Source organism: Lepus europaeus, chromosome 8 (assembly GCF_033115175.1).
Source record: "Lepus europaeus isolate LE1 chromosome 8, mLepTim1.pri, whole genome shotgun sequence".
NCBI classification, from domain to species: domain Eukaryota; kingdom Metazoa; phylum Chordata; class Mammalia; order Lagomorpha; family Leporidae; genus Lepus; species Lepus europaeus.
This window is the reverse complement of record NC_084834.1, coordinates 55,431,205-55,445,422: the sequence shown is the minus strand read 5'-3', so window position 1 is coordinate 55,445,422 and position 14,218 is coordinate 55,431,205. Positions and strand designations below refer to the sequence as shown.

At 41.1% G+C, this 14,218-nt stretch overlaps 1 protein-coding gene across 2 annotated transcripts in view; it reads left to right on the top strand.

Annotated features, from left to right (window-relative positions):
- Positions 1-14,218, top strand: part of ADAD1 (adenosine deaminase domain containing 1) — a 65,265-nt gene that overhangs the window by 6,382 nt on the left and 44,665 nt on the right. For both annotated transcript variants that reach the window (XM_062199094.1, XM_062199093.1), the window contains exon 4: positions 7,063-7,131. In XM_062199094.1, the coding sequence (XP_062055078.1) occupies positions 7,063-7,131 (69 nt within the window). The remainder of the gene's footprint in view (positions 1-7,062; positions 7,132-14,218) is intronic.

Genomic DNA, 14,218 nt, shown 5'->3' with positions numbered 1-14,218 from the left:
AATTGAGTCTTTTATTGTTGTTTTTAATATGTATACAGAGAGAGTGAGGGAGAGACAGAGAGAGATCTTCCACTCCCCAGATGGCTGCAGTGGCAGGGGTTGGGCCAGATATAAGCCAGGAGTATGGAGATTCAACCTGGTCTCCCATATTAGTGGCAAGGGCTCAAGCACTTGGGCCATCTTCCACTGCTTTTCCCAGGCCATGATCAGGGAGCTGGATAGGGAGTGGAGCAACCAGGACACAAACCAGTGGCTGTATGGGCTGCTGGCACTGCAGGTGATGGCTTTACCCACTATGCTACAATGCCAGCCCTGGGTCTTGTTTTTTGTTTCATCCATTCAGCAAACCTTTGCCTTTTGACTGAGGAATTTAATCTATTTACATTCAAAATTGTTATTGATAGATAAGAACTAATATCTGTCATTTTGTTGATTTGTTACTGGTTATATCTGCTCTCTTCATGATTTTGTAGTGTCAAGTGTTTTCATGATGTTTAATACTTTTTTTCTTAAGATTTTTATTTATTTATTTGAGAGGTAGAGTTACAGGGAGATGGAGAGACACAGAGAAAGGTCTTTCATCTGCTAGTTCACTCCCTAAATCGCTGCAACAGCCAGAGCTGAGCCAACCTGAATACAGGAGCTTTTCTGGGTTGCCCACACAAGTGCAGGGGCCCAAGAACTTGGGCCATCTTCCACTGATTTCTCAGGCCTTAAACAGAGAGCTGGATTGGAAGAGGAGCTGCTGGGACACAAAACTCGTGCCATAAGAGATGCTGGCACCACAGGCCGAGGCTTAGCATACTACACCACGGTGCCAGCTCCCATGATGTTTATTTCTAACGTAGGAGTTCCTTCAGAATATCTTGTATGGTTGGTCTAGCATGATGATTTCTTTGTTTTTGCTTATCTGGGAAATACTTTATTTCTCCTTCACTTCTGAAGAATAGCTTTGTTGGATATATTATTCTTTTTTTTTTTTTTTTGGACAGGCAGAGTGGACAGTGAGAGAGAGAGAGAGAGACAGAGAGAAAGGTCTTCCTTTGCCGTTGGTTCACCCTCCAATGGCCGCCGCAGCTGGCGCACTGTGGCTGGCGCACTGCGCTGATCTGATGGCAGGAGCCAGGTGCTTCTCCTGGTCTCCCATGAAGTGCAGGGCCCAAGCACTTGGGCCATCCTCCACTGCACTCCCTGGCCACAGCAGAGAGCTGGCCTGGAAGAGGGGCAACTGGGACAGAATCTGGTGGCCCGACCGGGACTAGAACCCGGTGTGCCAGCGCCGCAAGGTGGAGAATTAGCCTATTGAGCCGCGGCGCCGGCCGGGATATATTATTCTTAATTGAAATGTGTTTTTCTTTAAGATCTTGATAAATCACCCCACTTTGTTCTGGCCTGTAGGGTTTCTACTGAGCAATCTACTGGTAGTCTTTTCCTTTATCTGTATTTTGACACATTTCTCTTACTGTCTTTAAGATTCTTTCCTTCTCTTTGTCATTAATTTTTGACAATTTGACCAAAATATGACTTGGGGAAGTTCTTTTTGGTTGAATCTGCCTGATGTTCTTTGATCTTCCTATATGTGGATGTGTATCTCTCTCAAGACTTGGCAAGTTTTCAATTGTTATTTCATTCAGTAGACTATCAATGCTTTTTTCCTTCTCTTTTCCATCAGGAATCCCTATAATATGAATATTTGATTGCTCACCTATGCTTTCTTCATTCTTTTCTCTTTATTTTTGTGTGAATGGGTTATTTCAAAACTCTTGTCCTCCAGATAAGAAATTCTTTCTTCTGTTTGTTCTTTCTGCTGTTGAAATTTTCAGTGGTATTTTTTATTTAATTGATTGATGTTTTCAGCTCCAAGATTTCTGTTTGGTTGTTTTTAATGATTTCTATCTATTTAGTGACTTTCTCATGCATGTCACCTGTTGTTTTCCTCATTTCTTTAAACTGTCTCTATTTTGCATCACATTTAGTTTTCTTAGGATCATTATTTTGAGTTCTGTTTCAGACATTTCGTAGATTTCCTTCAGATTAATATCTTTCTGGAGAACTATTTTGGAGTTGTCATGCTTTGTACATCCCTATGGTGATGTCTCTGTATATGATAAAATAGTACCTTCTTTATGGAGTAGATTTTGTCAGGAAAGTTTTTTGTTTAGATAGAATGCAGGGTATTACTTGGGTTGCTGCTTTGGCTTCATTTCTAGGTGCATCCAGATATGTGGCCTTTGAGTGATTTCTTTTGCTTTAATCATTGTGTGCAGTTTCTATAAGGAACACAGTTTGAGGCAGATGTGGGCTTCCTAAGGTGTGTATCTTCAGTCCCCAGAGAGTTGGGTATCAGTCACCCTAGGGTTTGGATGACCAGAGCCTTGTTAATTGTTGCTGAAAGGCACCCAGCGAATTGTACCCTTGTCCCACTTGGTAAGCCTGAGTGATGGTGGGGCTTGTGGTTGCAATAGCTGTGTCTCTACTGCTATGTAATATGAATGGGATGATCTTCAGGCCCTGCTGGGAAAAAGTGATCAGTTCTGGGGTTTGTAGCATCAAAAGATCTGGCTAGTCCTGGAACTCGGGAATGTGAAGGGCACCTTGCTCTAGTTCTACATATTAACTACAAGGTATACTGGAGATTTTAAACTGGCAGGTATGGATCCAAATAGCTGGAATGCAAGCCAGTTCTTCTCTAGATCTCACAGTGTACTTTCCCATGAGTTGAGAAAATTAGTAGTAATTGTCACAGTTCTGATGCTGCAAGATGCAGTGGGATCATTACCTATGTCTCCCACAGTGAGACCCAGTTGTACTGGGGATGGGAGTAGTCACTTGCCTGAAGCAAAGAAATACAGATTACCACAAGTGAGTGCATGTTACTCCAGAGATTGTAAGAACAGTATCAGCCATCCCAGCTCTGCAAGACACAGGTGGAACTGCCCCTAGTTCCCGTGCAGTGTGTAAAAGTGATGCTGCAGCTTATACCCTGGGCTCCCAGTAGCATGAGCTATGAGTTGCAGAGGGAAATTCCTCAGATCTGGTTCTTTTGAATATTCTTTTTTTTAAGATTTATTTTATTTATTTGAAAGACAGAGTTACAGTTACAGAGAAAGCTAGAGACAGAGAGGCCTTCCATCTGCTGGTTCACTCCCCAAATGGCCACAACACTGAAAGGCAGAGTTAGAGAGGGAGAGACAAAGAGACAGAAAAATTTTTCATCTTCTCATTCACTCCCCAGATGACTGCAACAGCAAGGGCTGGGCCAGCTGAAACCAGGCACTTCTGAATCTCCCACATGGGTGGCAAGGAGCCAAACACTTGGGCCATCTTCTGCTGCTTTTCCCAGGCCATGAGCAGGAAGGTGGATTAGAAATAGAGCAGCTGGCACACTAACTGGAGCGTACATAGTAGGATGCTGGTTTTGCAGATAGCAGCCTTACCCACTATGCCACAATGCCAGACCACCAAGTAAAACTTACAGCTGAACATTAAATTATTCCTTCTGGGGACTGGTTTTGTGGCACAGTGGGTTAAATAGCTGCCTGGAACACCAGCATCACACATGGGTGCCCATTCGAGTCTCAGCTGCTCTACTTCTGATTCTGCTCCCTGCTGATGTACCTGGGAAAGCAACTGAACATGGCCCAATTGCTTGGGTCCTTAGTTTATCCACGTTGTAGCCTGTGTCATAATTTTCTCTTTTTTTAATGGCAAAATAATATATTTAGTTTATATTGTACATTTTATTTTTCCATTCATCTGTTGATGACTATTTCAGTTGCTTCTATTTTTTGTCTATTGCAGATAATGCTGCTATGAGCATCTGTTTACAAACATCTCAAAACCCTGCTTTCAATTTTTCATGTTATATTCCCAGAAAGTGGAATTGCCAGATCGTGGGTAATTTTTTGATCAACCACCACACTGCCATCATGGCTACCTCTAAACGTTCTGATTTCTCCATATCTTGGCCCATATTACTTACTTTCTGGTTTTTTGGTAGTAGTCAACCTAAAGGAAATGTTGTGATAGCTCATTTGTGGTCTTGATTTACATTTCCTTAATGAATATGTTGAAGGGCCAACCCTGTGGTGTAGCAGGTTAAGCTTCTGCTTGCCACGCTGGCATACGTATTGGGGTCATTTTGAGTCCCAGCTGCTCCATTTCTGATCTAGCTCCCAGCTAATGTACCTGGGAAAGCAGTGGAAGATGGCCCAGGTGTTTAGGCCCCTGAACCCATTTGGGAGACCCAGAAGAGGCTCCTGGCTTTGGACTGACTGGCCCAGCTTCAGCTATTGTGGCCATTTGTGGAGTGAACCAGTGGATGAAGATTCTCTCTCTCTTTCTCTTTCTCTCTCTCTTTCTATTTCTTTGCATCTGCCTCTTCCTCTCTGTAACTCCACCTTTCAAATAAAATAAATCTTTAAAAAAAGTTATGTTGAACATCTTTTTCATATTCTTATTGTTCATTTGTATATATTCTCTTTTTTTTTAGGATTTATTTATTTGAAAGGCAGACTTACAGGCACAGGCAGAGAGAGAGAGAGAAAAAGAGAGAGAGAGAGTCTTCCATCTGCTGATACACTCTCCAAATGGTCACAATGGCCAGAGCTGGGCTGATCCAAAGCCAGGAACCTAGAACTTCTTCCTGGTCTTCCATGTGGGTGCAGGGGCCCAAAGACTTGGGCCATCTTCTGCTTTCCCAGGCACATTAGCAGGAATTGGAAGTGGAATTAGCAGGAATTAGCACTAGATTGGAAATGGAGCAGCCAGGGCTCAAACTGGCGTCTATATGGGATACTGGCACTGCAGGCAGCAGCATTGCCCACTATGCCACAGAACCAGCCCCTGTATATATATTCTTTAGAGAAATATCAAATCCTTTGCTCATTTTTCAAGTAGGTGCTTGATTTATAGTTTGTTGTTGTTGTTTTAATGTCTAGAGGTAGAGAGAGAGAAAGAACACCACCATCCACTGGTTCACATCCTAAATGCCCACAATTGCCAGGGTCAGAGCCTGGAGCCAGAACTCCACTAAGGTTTCTCATGTAGGCGGCAGGTATCCAATTACTTAAGCCCTCCCCATTTCCTTCCTGGGTGTGCTTTGGCAGTAAATGAGTTGTGAGCCAGAGCTAGGATGGGAACCCAGGTACTTTGATGTGGAACACTTAACCATTAGGCTAAACTGTCACTACCTAGATGCTTGATTTTGTTGCTGTGTGTTGTATTGTGATATCTAGATATCAACTCTTAATCAGGTAACTTGCAAATATTCATTGGATGCCATTTTACTCTGTGGGTGTACAGAAGTTGTTACTTTTGATGAAATCCAGTTTGTCTATTTTTTCCTTTTGTTTACATGCCCTTAGAGTCATAGCCAAAGTTCTTGCCAAATTTGGTGTCATGAAGCTTTTCCTCTGTGTTTTCTCCTAAACTAATGTTTAGGTATTTGATCCATTTTGAGTTCATTTTTAATCTATGGTATTAAGTAGGAGTCTACCTTCATTCTTTTGCATGTGCTTGTCCAATTTTAGCAGTATTTCTTTAAAAAAATGCCTTTTTTTGTGTTTTCTGATCTTGACTACTTGTTAAGAATTATTTTACTATGGCCAGCCCTGTGGCATAATAGGCTATGCCTCTGTCTACAGTGCCAGAATCTGAGTTCGTGCTCCAGCTGTTGCTCTTCGAATTCAGCTCTCTGTTTATGGCTTGGGAAAGCAGAAGATGGTACAAGTGCTTGAGTACCTGCACCTGTGTGGGAGACCGCAAAGAAGCTGCCCATATGGGATGCTGGCACCACAGGCAGAGGCTTAGCCCAGTATGCCACTGAGCCAGCTCCTATGAATGTTTATTATGCAAGACTAACTACTTTATTGGGACTTTTTATTAAGGTTTATTTATTTATTTCAAGGGCAGAATTACACAAAAAGAGAGCGAGACAGAGAATGAGATCTTCCACTGGTTCACTCCCCAAATAGCTGCAATGATCAAAGCTTGACCAATCTGAAGCCAGGAGCTTCTTCAAGGTCTCCCATGTGGTTGAAGGGAGGCAAGCACTTGGGCCATTTTTCACTGCTTTCCCGGGCATTAGCAGGGAGACTTGTAGGCAACGGAGCATCCGAGATTTGAACTGATACCCATGTGGGATACTGGTGCTGCTGGCAGTGGCCCCTTTATTGGCACTTTAGCTCTGGAATCTCTTCATTTAAGCTTTCCTGATCTTTTCATCCTCTGGCTTTATGTACTCTTTTCTTGTTTTCCCTGTATTCATTAACTTTGGGGACCACATCGAAAAGCAGTTGCAAAAAATGAGACTTTTTAAAGTATGGAAAACTTTGAATATACCCTGGAAAATACCCTGGTAAAACAGTATTTAAGGGGACAGCGCTGTGGCTTAGTGGGTAAAGCTGCTGCCTGCAGTGTTGGCATCCTGTATGGATGCCAGTTCGTGCCCCAGTTGCTCCACTGCTGATCTAGCTTCTTGTGAATGTGCCTGGAAAAGTAGCAGAAGTTGGTGCAAATAGTTAGGTCCCTGCACCCACGTGTAAGACCCAGAGGAAGCTCCTTGCTTCGGATCAGCACAGCCACAGCTGTAGTGACTATTTGGGGAATGAAACAGCAAGTGGAAGATCTCTCTCTGTAACTCTATCTTTAAAATAAGTAAATCTTTAAAAAGTAGTGTTTAAAATTATCATTTTTACTCATTAATTTTAATAGAATAATAACTGGAACTGTTTTACAGTCTTATAAATATAAAAATGTTCATAAGTTTGTAAAGTAGAACTTTATTTTTAGCTGCTTTTTTGGAACATTGTATCTATTAGAAAGCAAGTTATATAGTAGAATCAGATTAGGAAACTCCAAAATTTGTTTCCATATATGATTTCAAAGTAGGAAATAGGAAAGACTTTATTGAGGCTGATCTAATGGGTATTTGATGGCTCAGAGCTGGCAGAAATACATAGGAAAATTATTCTTGTATAGCTGGTTTATTGTAGAATATTAAGGTACCAGCAGTGTGGAATGTTAAAGTCTCATGTTTACTTACACTTTTTGTTTTTACAGGTCCTCCTCCTATACCTGCAGAACCTGTTGCTACACCTGAACCATCATATGTTTCAAAAGTACATTATGGTAGGAATCTTTTGTAATCTTTCTTTTTAGGAGAGTAACCCATTTAAAACTTAAAACAACATAATTAAAAATGCCAAAGTATGAAGTATATGTTTTATCATTCAAAGTTCTCACACTTCCATGAAGAGAATTTCCTTCTTAGTGAGAAAAGTAAGCGATGGTTAGGAAAGATTGAAGAAAGTATTTTTTCCCATAAGGAGAGGATTCCTTATTTTTATACAATTGCTTTTGAAAGAATTTTTTGTTTCAGTGGGCTAGTCATTATGAAAAGCAATGGCTTTGTGGTGTTTGGTGGTCATTGGCTATTCATTCAAATAATCTGTTCACCTTTTAATAGCGGTTATTAGTCACTCAAGCTTCAGGTGAAGTTACTGTGTGACAAGGGACCAGTTACTGGCACCTTAATTTCTTCACCTGTAGAATTGCAATTACTTTAATTCCTCATGTGTTATTGTGATGATTAAATTAATTCATGCATGTAAAATGCTTAGGTCACTGCCTGATACACAGTACATGTTCACTAAATAGTAACATTCTTTATTTTACTATAATACTTCATCACATTCAAAATTTTATGATAGTTATTTTATACTTTTTATATTATATGAATTTCCTGGAAGACAGGAAATTATTCTTAATTTGTATGCTAACCATAAAGTAGGCATGCTTTGGATTTTAAAGTTCATGTATTTGTAAAATGAAAAGGCAAAAGAATTTTTCTTCCTTCCCTTTTCCAGGCCTGGAGGTTAGGATTTGAAAATTCTTAGGCCTATTGAATCTTTTTTTTTTTAATTTGCACCCCCCCACACACACACAATGTATAAAGTACTGTTTGAAAACTGGTTTTGCAGTTAATTCTGATAGTACAGCTAATTAAGGACAGAGGTCCTACATGGGGAGTAATTGCACAGAGACATCTGTTGTTAATTTAACAATTAACACTCTTATTTATGATGTCAGTGATCACCTGCTAAGGCTATGGAAGTCTTTTGTGACCAAAAACTCGGTAGGCAATTAGACAAGACCATAAGCAAAGTGAAAGTTCTCTCCTGCCTTCAGAGAAAAGTACACCCTTCTTTGATGGCCACTTCTTTCTACTGGGGTCTCACTTACAGAGATCCTTCATGTAGGATATTTTTTACCAGTGTCTTGGCTTTCCATGCCTGAAATGTTCTATTGGGCTCTTCAGGCATGTCTAATTGGGTTTCCTCTGAATGATTTGTTGTTTCTCTTGTGCACATTTTTTTAAACTTTTATTTAATGAATATAAATGTCCAATGTGCAGCTTATGCATTACAATGGCTTCCCCCTCCCATAACTTCCCTCCCACCCACAACCCTCCCCTCTCCCGCGCCTTCTCCCCTTATTCACATCAATATTCATTTTCAATTCTCTTTATATACAGAAGATCAATTTAGTATACATTAAGTAAAGATTTCAACAGTTTGCACCCACATAGAAACACAAAGTGAAACATACTGTTTGAGTATGAGTTGTAGCATTAAATCAAAATGTACAGCACATTAAGGACAGAGATCCCACATGAAGAGCAAGTGCACAGTGGCTCCTGTTGTTGACCCAACAAATTGACACTCTAGTTTATGGCGCCAGTAACCACCCTAGGCTGTCGTCATGAGTTGCCAAGGCTATGGATGCTTTCCAAGTTTGCCAACTCTATCATATTTAGACAAGGTCATAAAAGACAGGGTGAGGATAGTAACCAATGATCCTAAGAGCGGCATTAACTAGGTCTGAACAATTATACAGCATTAAGTGGGGAAGAGGACCATCAGTACACACAGGTTGGGAGTAGAGCCATTGGTGGTAGAGGTTATGATGACGAAGGAGTGAGGCCCAAGTACGCTAGACAGGGTCTAGAACAAAGGACAGAGTCATTATTAGAGGAGCTAAGAAAGGTGCTGTCTAAGCTACAATTAAGTTTTCTGATTGAGAGGCAAATAGAACCTGATAGAAGGGGCTTGATAATAATCTGGTGGGCTTTAGGCCTTGTAAGTGAAGAGGCCCAGACCTATCTATCTCTTCACATGGGGTACATCCTAAGGGAGGTGTGAACCTCCTAGGGGAAGGCACTCTGTTGACTTTCATTACTTGGCTGGCCTGGGAGGAGAGCTGGCCAGGTAAAGGCAGGGGGCATCCCTAACAAGAAATTTACAGTTCTGCCTGCAATGTTGCTGACCCTACTTGGCTTGAACAGAGAATCAGATTTTAATTCTATATCAAAGAGAAATTGAGCTTCCTGTGATCTTTTGCTGTGAGGTTTCCTTCCTTTACCTTCTTTCATATTGATGACCGTGTTTCTGTGTGTAACACATCTTTAAGCATCTTTTTCAGGGCTGGACGAGTGGCGACAAATTCTTTCAGTTTCTGTTTGCTGTGAAAGGTCTTTATTTCACCTTCATTCACACAAATGAGAGCTTTGCAGGATATAATATTCTGGGCTGGCAGTTTTTCTCTCTTAGTACCTGGGCTATATCTCGCCATTCCCTTCTAGCTTGTAGGGTTTCTGATGAGAAGTCTGCTGTGAATCTAATTGGAGATCCTCTGAGAGTAATCTGACGTTTCTCTCTTGCACCTTTTAGAATCTTTTCTTTATGTTTCACTGTGGTGAGTTTGATTACAACATGTCGTGGTGAGGATCTCTTTTGGTCATGTTTATTAGGGGTTCTATAAGCTTCCTGTACTAAGATGCCTCTGTCCTTCTCCAAACCTGGGAAATTTTCTGCTAGAATCTCACTAAAAAGGCCTTCTAATCCTTTCTCCCTCTCCATGCCTTCAGGAACTCCCAGAACCCGAATGTTGGGTTTTTTAATAGTATCCTGTAGATTCCTGACAATATTTTTTAGATTTCTAATTTCCTCTTCTTTTCTTTGATTTGCCTGTTTCCTTTCCTGTTCTCTGTCTTCTGAGTCCGATATTCTCTCTTCTGCTTCACCCATTCTGTTTTTAAGGCTCTCTAATGTGTTTGTCATTTGATCTATTGAGTTCTTCATTTCATTGTGGTTTTTTTGTCACTATCACAGTTTCATGTTCTACTAGTTGTTTCATTTCATTTTGATTCCTCCTTAATATTTCATTTTCATGAGAGAGATTTTCTATCTTGTCCATTAAAGATTTCTGTAGTTCAAGAATTTGAGAACTTGTTAATGTTCTTATCAGTTTTTTGAGATCCGCTTCCTGCATTTCTTCTATCTCATCATCTTCATAATCTTGAATTGGGGTGTCTTTTTCATTTGGGGGCGTCATTTTGTCTTCCTTGTTCTTGTTACCTTGGTTTTTGCGTTTGTTGTTTGGCATGTTGGAGATATTTGGTTTCTTCACTGTGGTGTTTTTTCTTGTTATACTATGGCTCTATATTAAGTGGACTGTCTGCTTTGGTGGAGCCTTAGAGGCTTGAGATGAGTGTGGCCTGAGAGCTCTGTTTGGTTCCTCAGGGTTGAGGGTGTGTCAAAGGTGACACGCCCAGGTTAGGGGTGGTAAATCTCTCTTTCTTTCATTCTTTTTTTTTTTTTTGATTCAAAAGGGTAGTAATTCCGCACAGCTTAATGTAATTGGAGGTAGTTAGCAGGCAAATGATAGACCCACAGGAGCCAGAGATCGGAAGCTCTTTCCCAAGTACCACACAGGGAATCTCTGCTGCCCTCAGTGTGGGCTCCAATTCTCCTGCAGTCCCCACTGATTTGCCAAATTAGATCCTAATCTCCTGTTATTTTACCCCCCCAGAGTCAGGTTTTTCTGCTAGGCTCAGGGCCAGTGCAGACCTGAGGTCGCCCTGCTTATGACGTATGTCCAAAATGGCGCCTGCTCTTTGTCTTGCTTGCCTTTGAGGGGTGAGCGGAGAGAGAGAAACTCGTGTCTCTATCTGTCACTTTTTTTTTTCCTCTCTCTCTCCTAGTTAGCCTGGTGAACTTTTCCCCACGGAGTTTCAAGCCTCGTTCCCTCTAGTCTCCTCTTTCCGCTTTCCCGCTGGTGTCTCGGGCTATTGAGATTCGGCTCACCTCGCGTTCCAGCGCTGGTGTGTTGAGTCTGCCACTGGTGTCCCGAACTTGGGCTCCAACGCTCTCCACGCAGGTCCACTGTGAATCACTAGTTCCAGAAGAATTTCCTCTGCTGTTTCTTCCCCTACTCTTCCCTGAACCTGCAGTATCTCCACTTTTATTAAAATGTCTCTTCCCGGACTATCAGTGTGCTCCCTTCCTATTCCACCATCTTGCCGCTCTTCTCTCTCTTGTGCACATTTTAAGATCTGTTCTTTGTGTTTCACTGAGGTGAGTTTTGCTAAAATGTATCACGGTGAAGTTCTTTACTGGTCTTGACTATTGAGAGTTCTGTGTATTTCTTGTTGATGGGTGTCTCTTTCACCAGATTGTGGGAATTCTCTGTTATTATCTTATTAAGAAGGCTTTCTAATCCCGTCTCTCTTTCCACACCTTCTAGAATTCCTAAGATCTGTAAGTTGGGTCGTTTGATAGACTCTTGTAAATCTCCAACTGTGATTTTTAATTTTCTAATTTCTTCTTGTATTTGGTCTAACTATATTATTTCTGGAAGTTTGTCTTCTAGTTCTGATACTCTTTCTTCTGTGTCATCTATTCTGTTGCTAAGACTTTCCACTGCATTTTTTATTTGGTCTATTAAATTCTTCAGTTCCAGCATTTCATTCTGGCTTCTCTTTTAAAATCTCAACTTCTTGGGAGTGCTTTTTTATTTTGATCATAAATTTGTTTCTGGCTGTTTCTAATTAATCTGACTATTAGTTTTCTGAATTCCTTTTCTGGCAGTTCCTCGATCTCTTCTTCATCCTCCATTATTGAAGATTTGTATTGCTCCTTTGGCGAGTTCATAGTCTTTCTTATTCTTATTCAGAATTTTTCCTTTATTCTTTGGCATTTCTAGTTGGTTTCTGGTTGATTTTATTTTTAAATTGATTTCCCTCTGCTATGAGCTGCTGTGTGTCTCTGTGTTGCAAGTGGAAGCACACAGCCCCACTCCTGGAGCTCTGTTTACTTCTAGATCATGATGGAGGTGGGTATCAGGGCTTTGTTGCACTAAGCCCCGCCTGCTGGGGGCTGGGCTTGCTTCTCACTGGTGCATGAAAGGAGCTCAGATTTTCTTGTTTAGGACTACTCCTTGTTGTACAGCTTACGTGGTGGGAGGAAATCACTCTGAAATGTTGTGATCCTCATTCCTGGGTGGGGGCATATTGTGAGGTGGCCGCTGCAATTGATGGGTGTGTGCACGGGAGGCAAAGGTGGCAGCCCCCTGCTTACACTTGAAAATGTAAACAATCAATAAGGCTTCTCCCCACCAGCTGTAGGTCCAATTGGGGTGAGGGGAGGCACAGATGGACCATGGTGTGCCCAACCTCTCCACCCGTTCCCCTACAATTTCTCCTCCCTCCTGCTTGGAGTTTCAAACACAGTTTACCAAGCTTCCCCACCTGCCTCTATCCACAGTTCCATGGACTTGGGACCTCTCACCTAGTTCGCTGAGGGGAGTGGTGCCAGTCTCCTTGCTCAGTCCCTCCTTCACTCCTTTGCTGCACATCTGCCACCTCTCCTTCCCCTTTGCTCCCCCAAGGTGGACCTGAGCAGTCTCTGGTGGACTCCTGGGCCACTCTGTGTGAACTTCTGACAATTCTACCACAGGCTTGTATCTCCTCTGCTCACCAACTATCTATTTTTTCCCCCTATGACTCGGAATGTTCCAATGCTATACTACCATCTTGTTCTTCTCCACACCAGCTTATTCAATCTTGATCTCTTCTCTCAGAGCAAAAGGCCTGGTACATTTCTGTGCTTGCTTGGAGTAAAAGGATCAGACCAGAGAAAGCCGAATATATATATAAAGACAAAACCCACCATCATTTCAATATAGTTCACTTGTCCTAACAGTTTTAAGAGCTGATAAACAAAAAAGACATGAGGGATCAATCCTACATCAGTGAGCTTTTTTAAAAAAGATTTATTTGAATTTAACCCTACCATACAACCCAGCCATCCCACTCCTTGGAATTTACCCAAAGGAAATTAATTTGGCAAACAAAAAAACTGTCTGCACCTTAATGTTTATTGCAGCTCAATTCACAATTGAGGCCTGGAATCAACCCAAATGCCCATCAACAGTAGACTGGATAAAGAAATTATGGGACATATTCTCTATAGAATACTATACAGCAGTCAAAAACAGTGAAATCCAGTCATTTGAAACAAAATGGAGGAATCTGGAAAACATCATGCTGAGTGAATTAAGCCAGTCCCAAAGGGATAAATATCATATGTTCTCCCAGATTGGTTTCCGTTTGCTGGCATACAAGTCCTTGTAGTAATTTCTGATGATTCTTTTTATTTCTGTGGTGTCTGTTGTTACATTTCCATTTTCATCTCTGATCCTATTGATTTGGGTCTTTTCTCTTCTTTTTTTTAGTTAGTTGAACCAATGGGGTGTCAGTTTTGTTTATTTTTTCAAAAAACCAGCTCCTTGTTTGGCTGATTTTTTGTGATTTTTTTTTGATTCAATCCTGTTGATTTCTTCTTTGATTTTAATTATTTCTCTTCTCCTACTGGGTTTGGGTTTGGTTTGCTGCAGATTTTCTAGATCCTTGAGATGACTTGAAAGCTCATCTATTTGGTGCCTTTCCAATTTCTTGATGTAGGCACCTATTGATATAAACTTTCCTCTTAACACTGCTTTTGTTGTATCCCATAGGTTTTGGCATGTTGTGCTTTTATCCTCATTTACTTCCAGAAAATTTTTGATTTCTCTTTTGATTTCTTCTATGACCCATTGTTCATTCAGGAGCATGTTGTTCAATCTCCATGTGTTTGCACGTGCTCTAGGGATTCCCGAGTTGCTAATTTCCAATTTCATTCCTTTGTGGTCTGAGAAGCTGCATGGTATGATTCTAATTCTTTTGAATTTGCTGAGACTTGCTTTATGGCCTAGTATGTGGTCAATCCTAGAGAAGGTTCCATGTACTGCTGAGAAGAATGTAAAGTCCTTAGATGTAGGATGAAATGTTCTGTAGATATCTGTTAGATCCATTTGGGCTATAGTGTCATTTAAATCT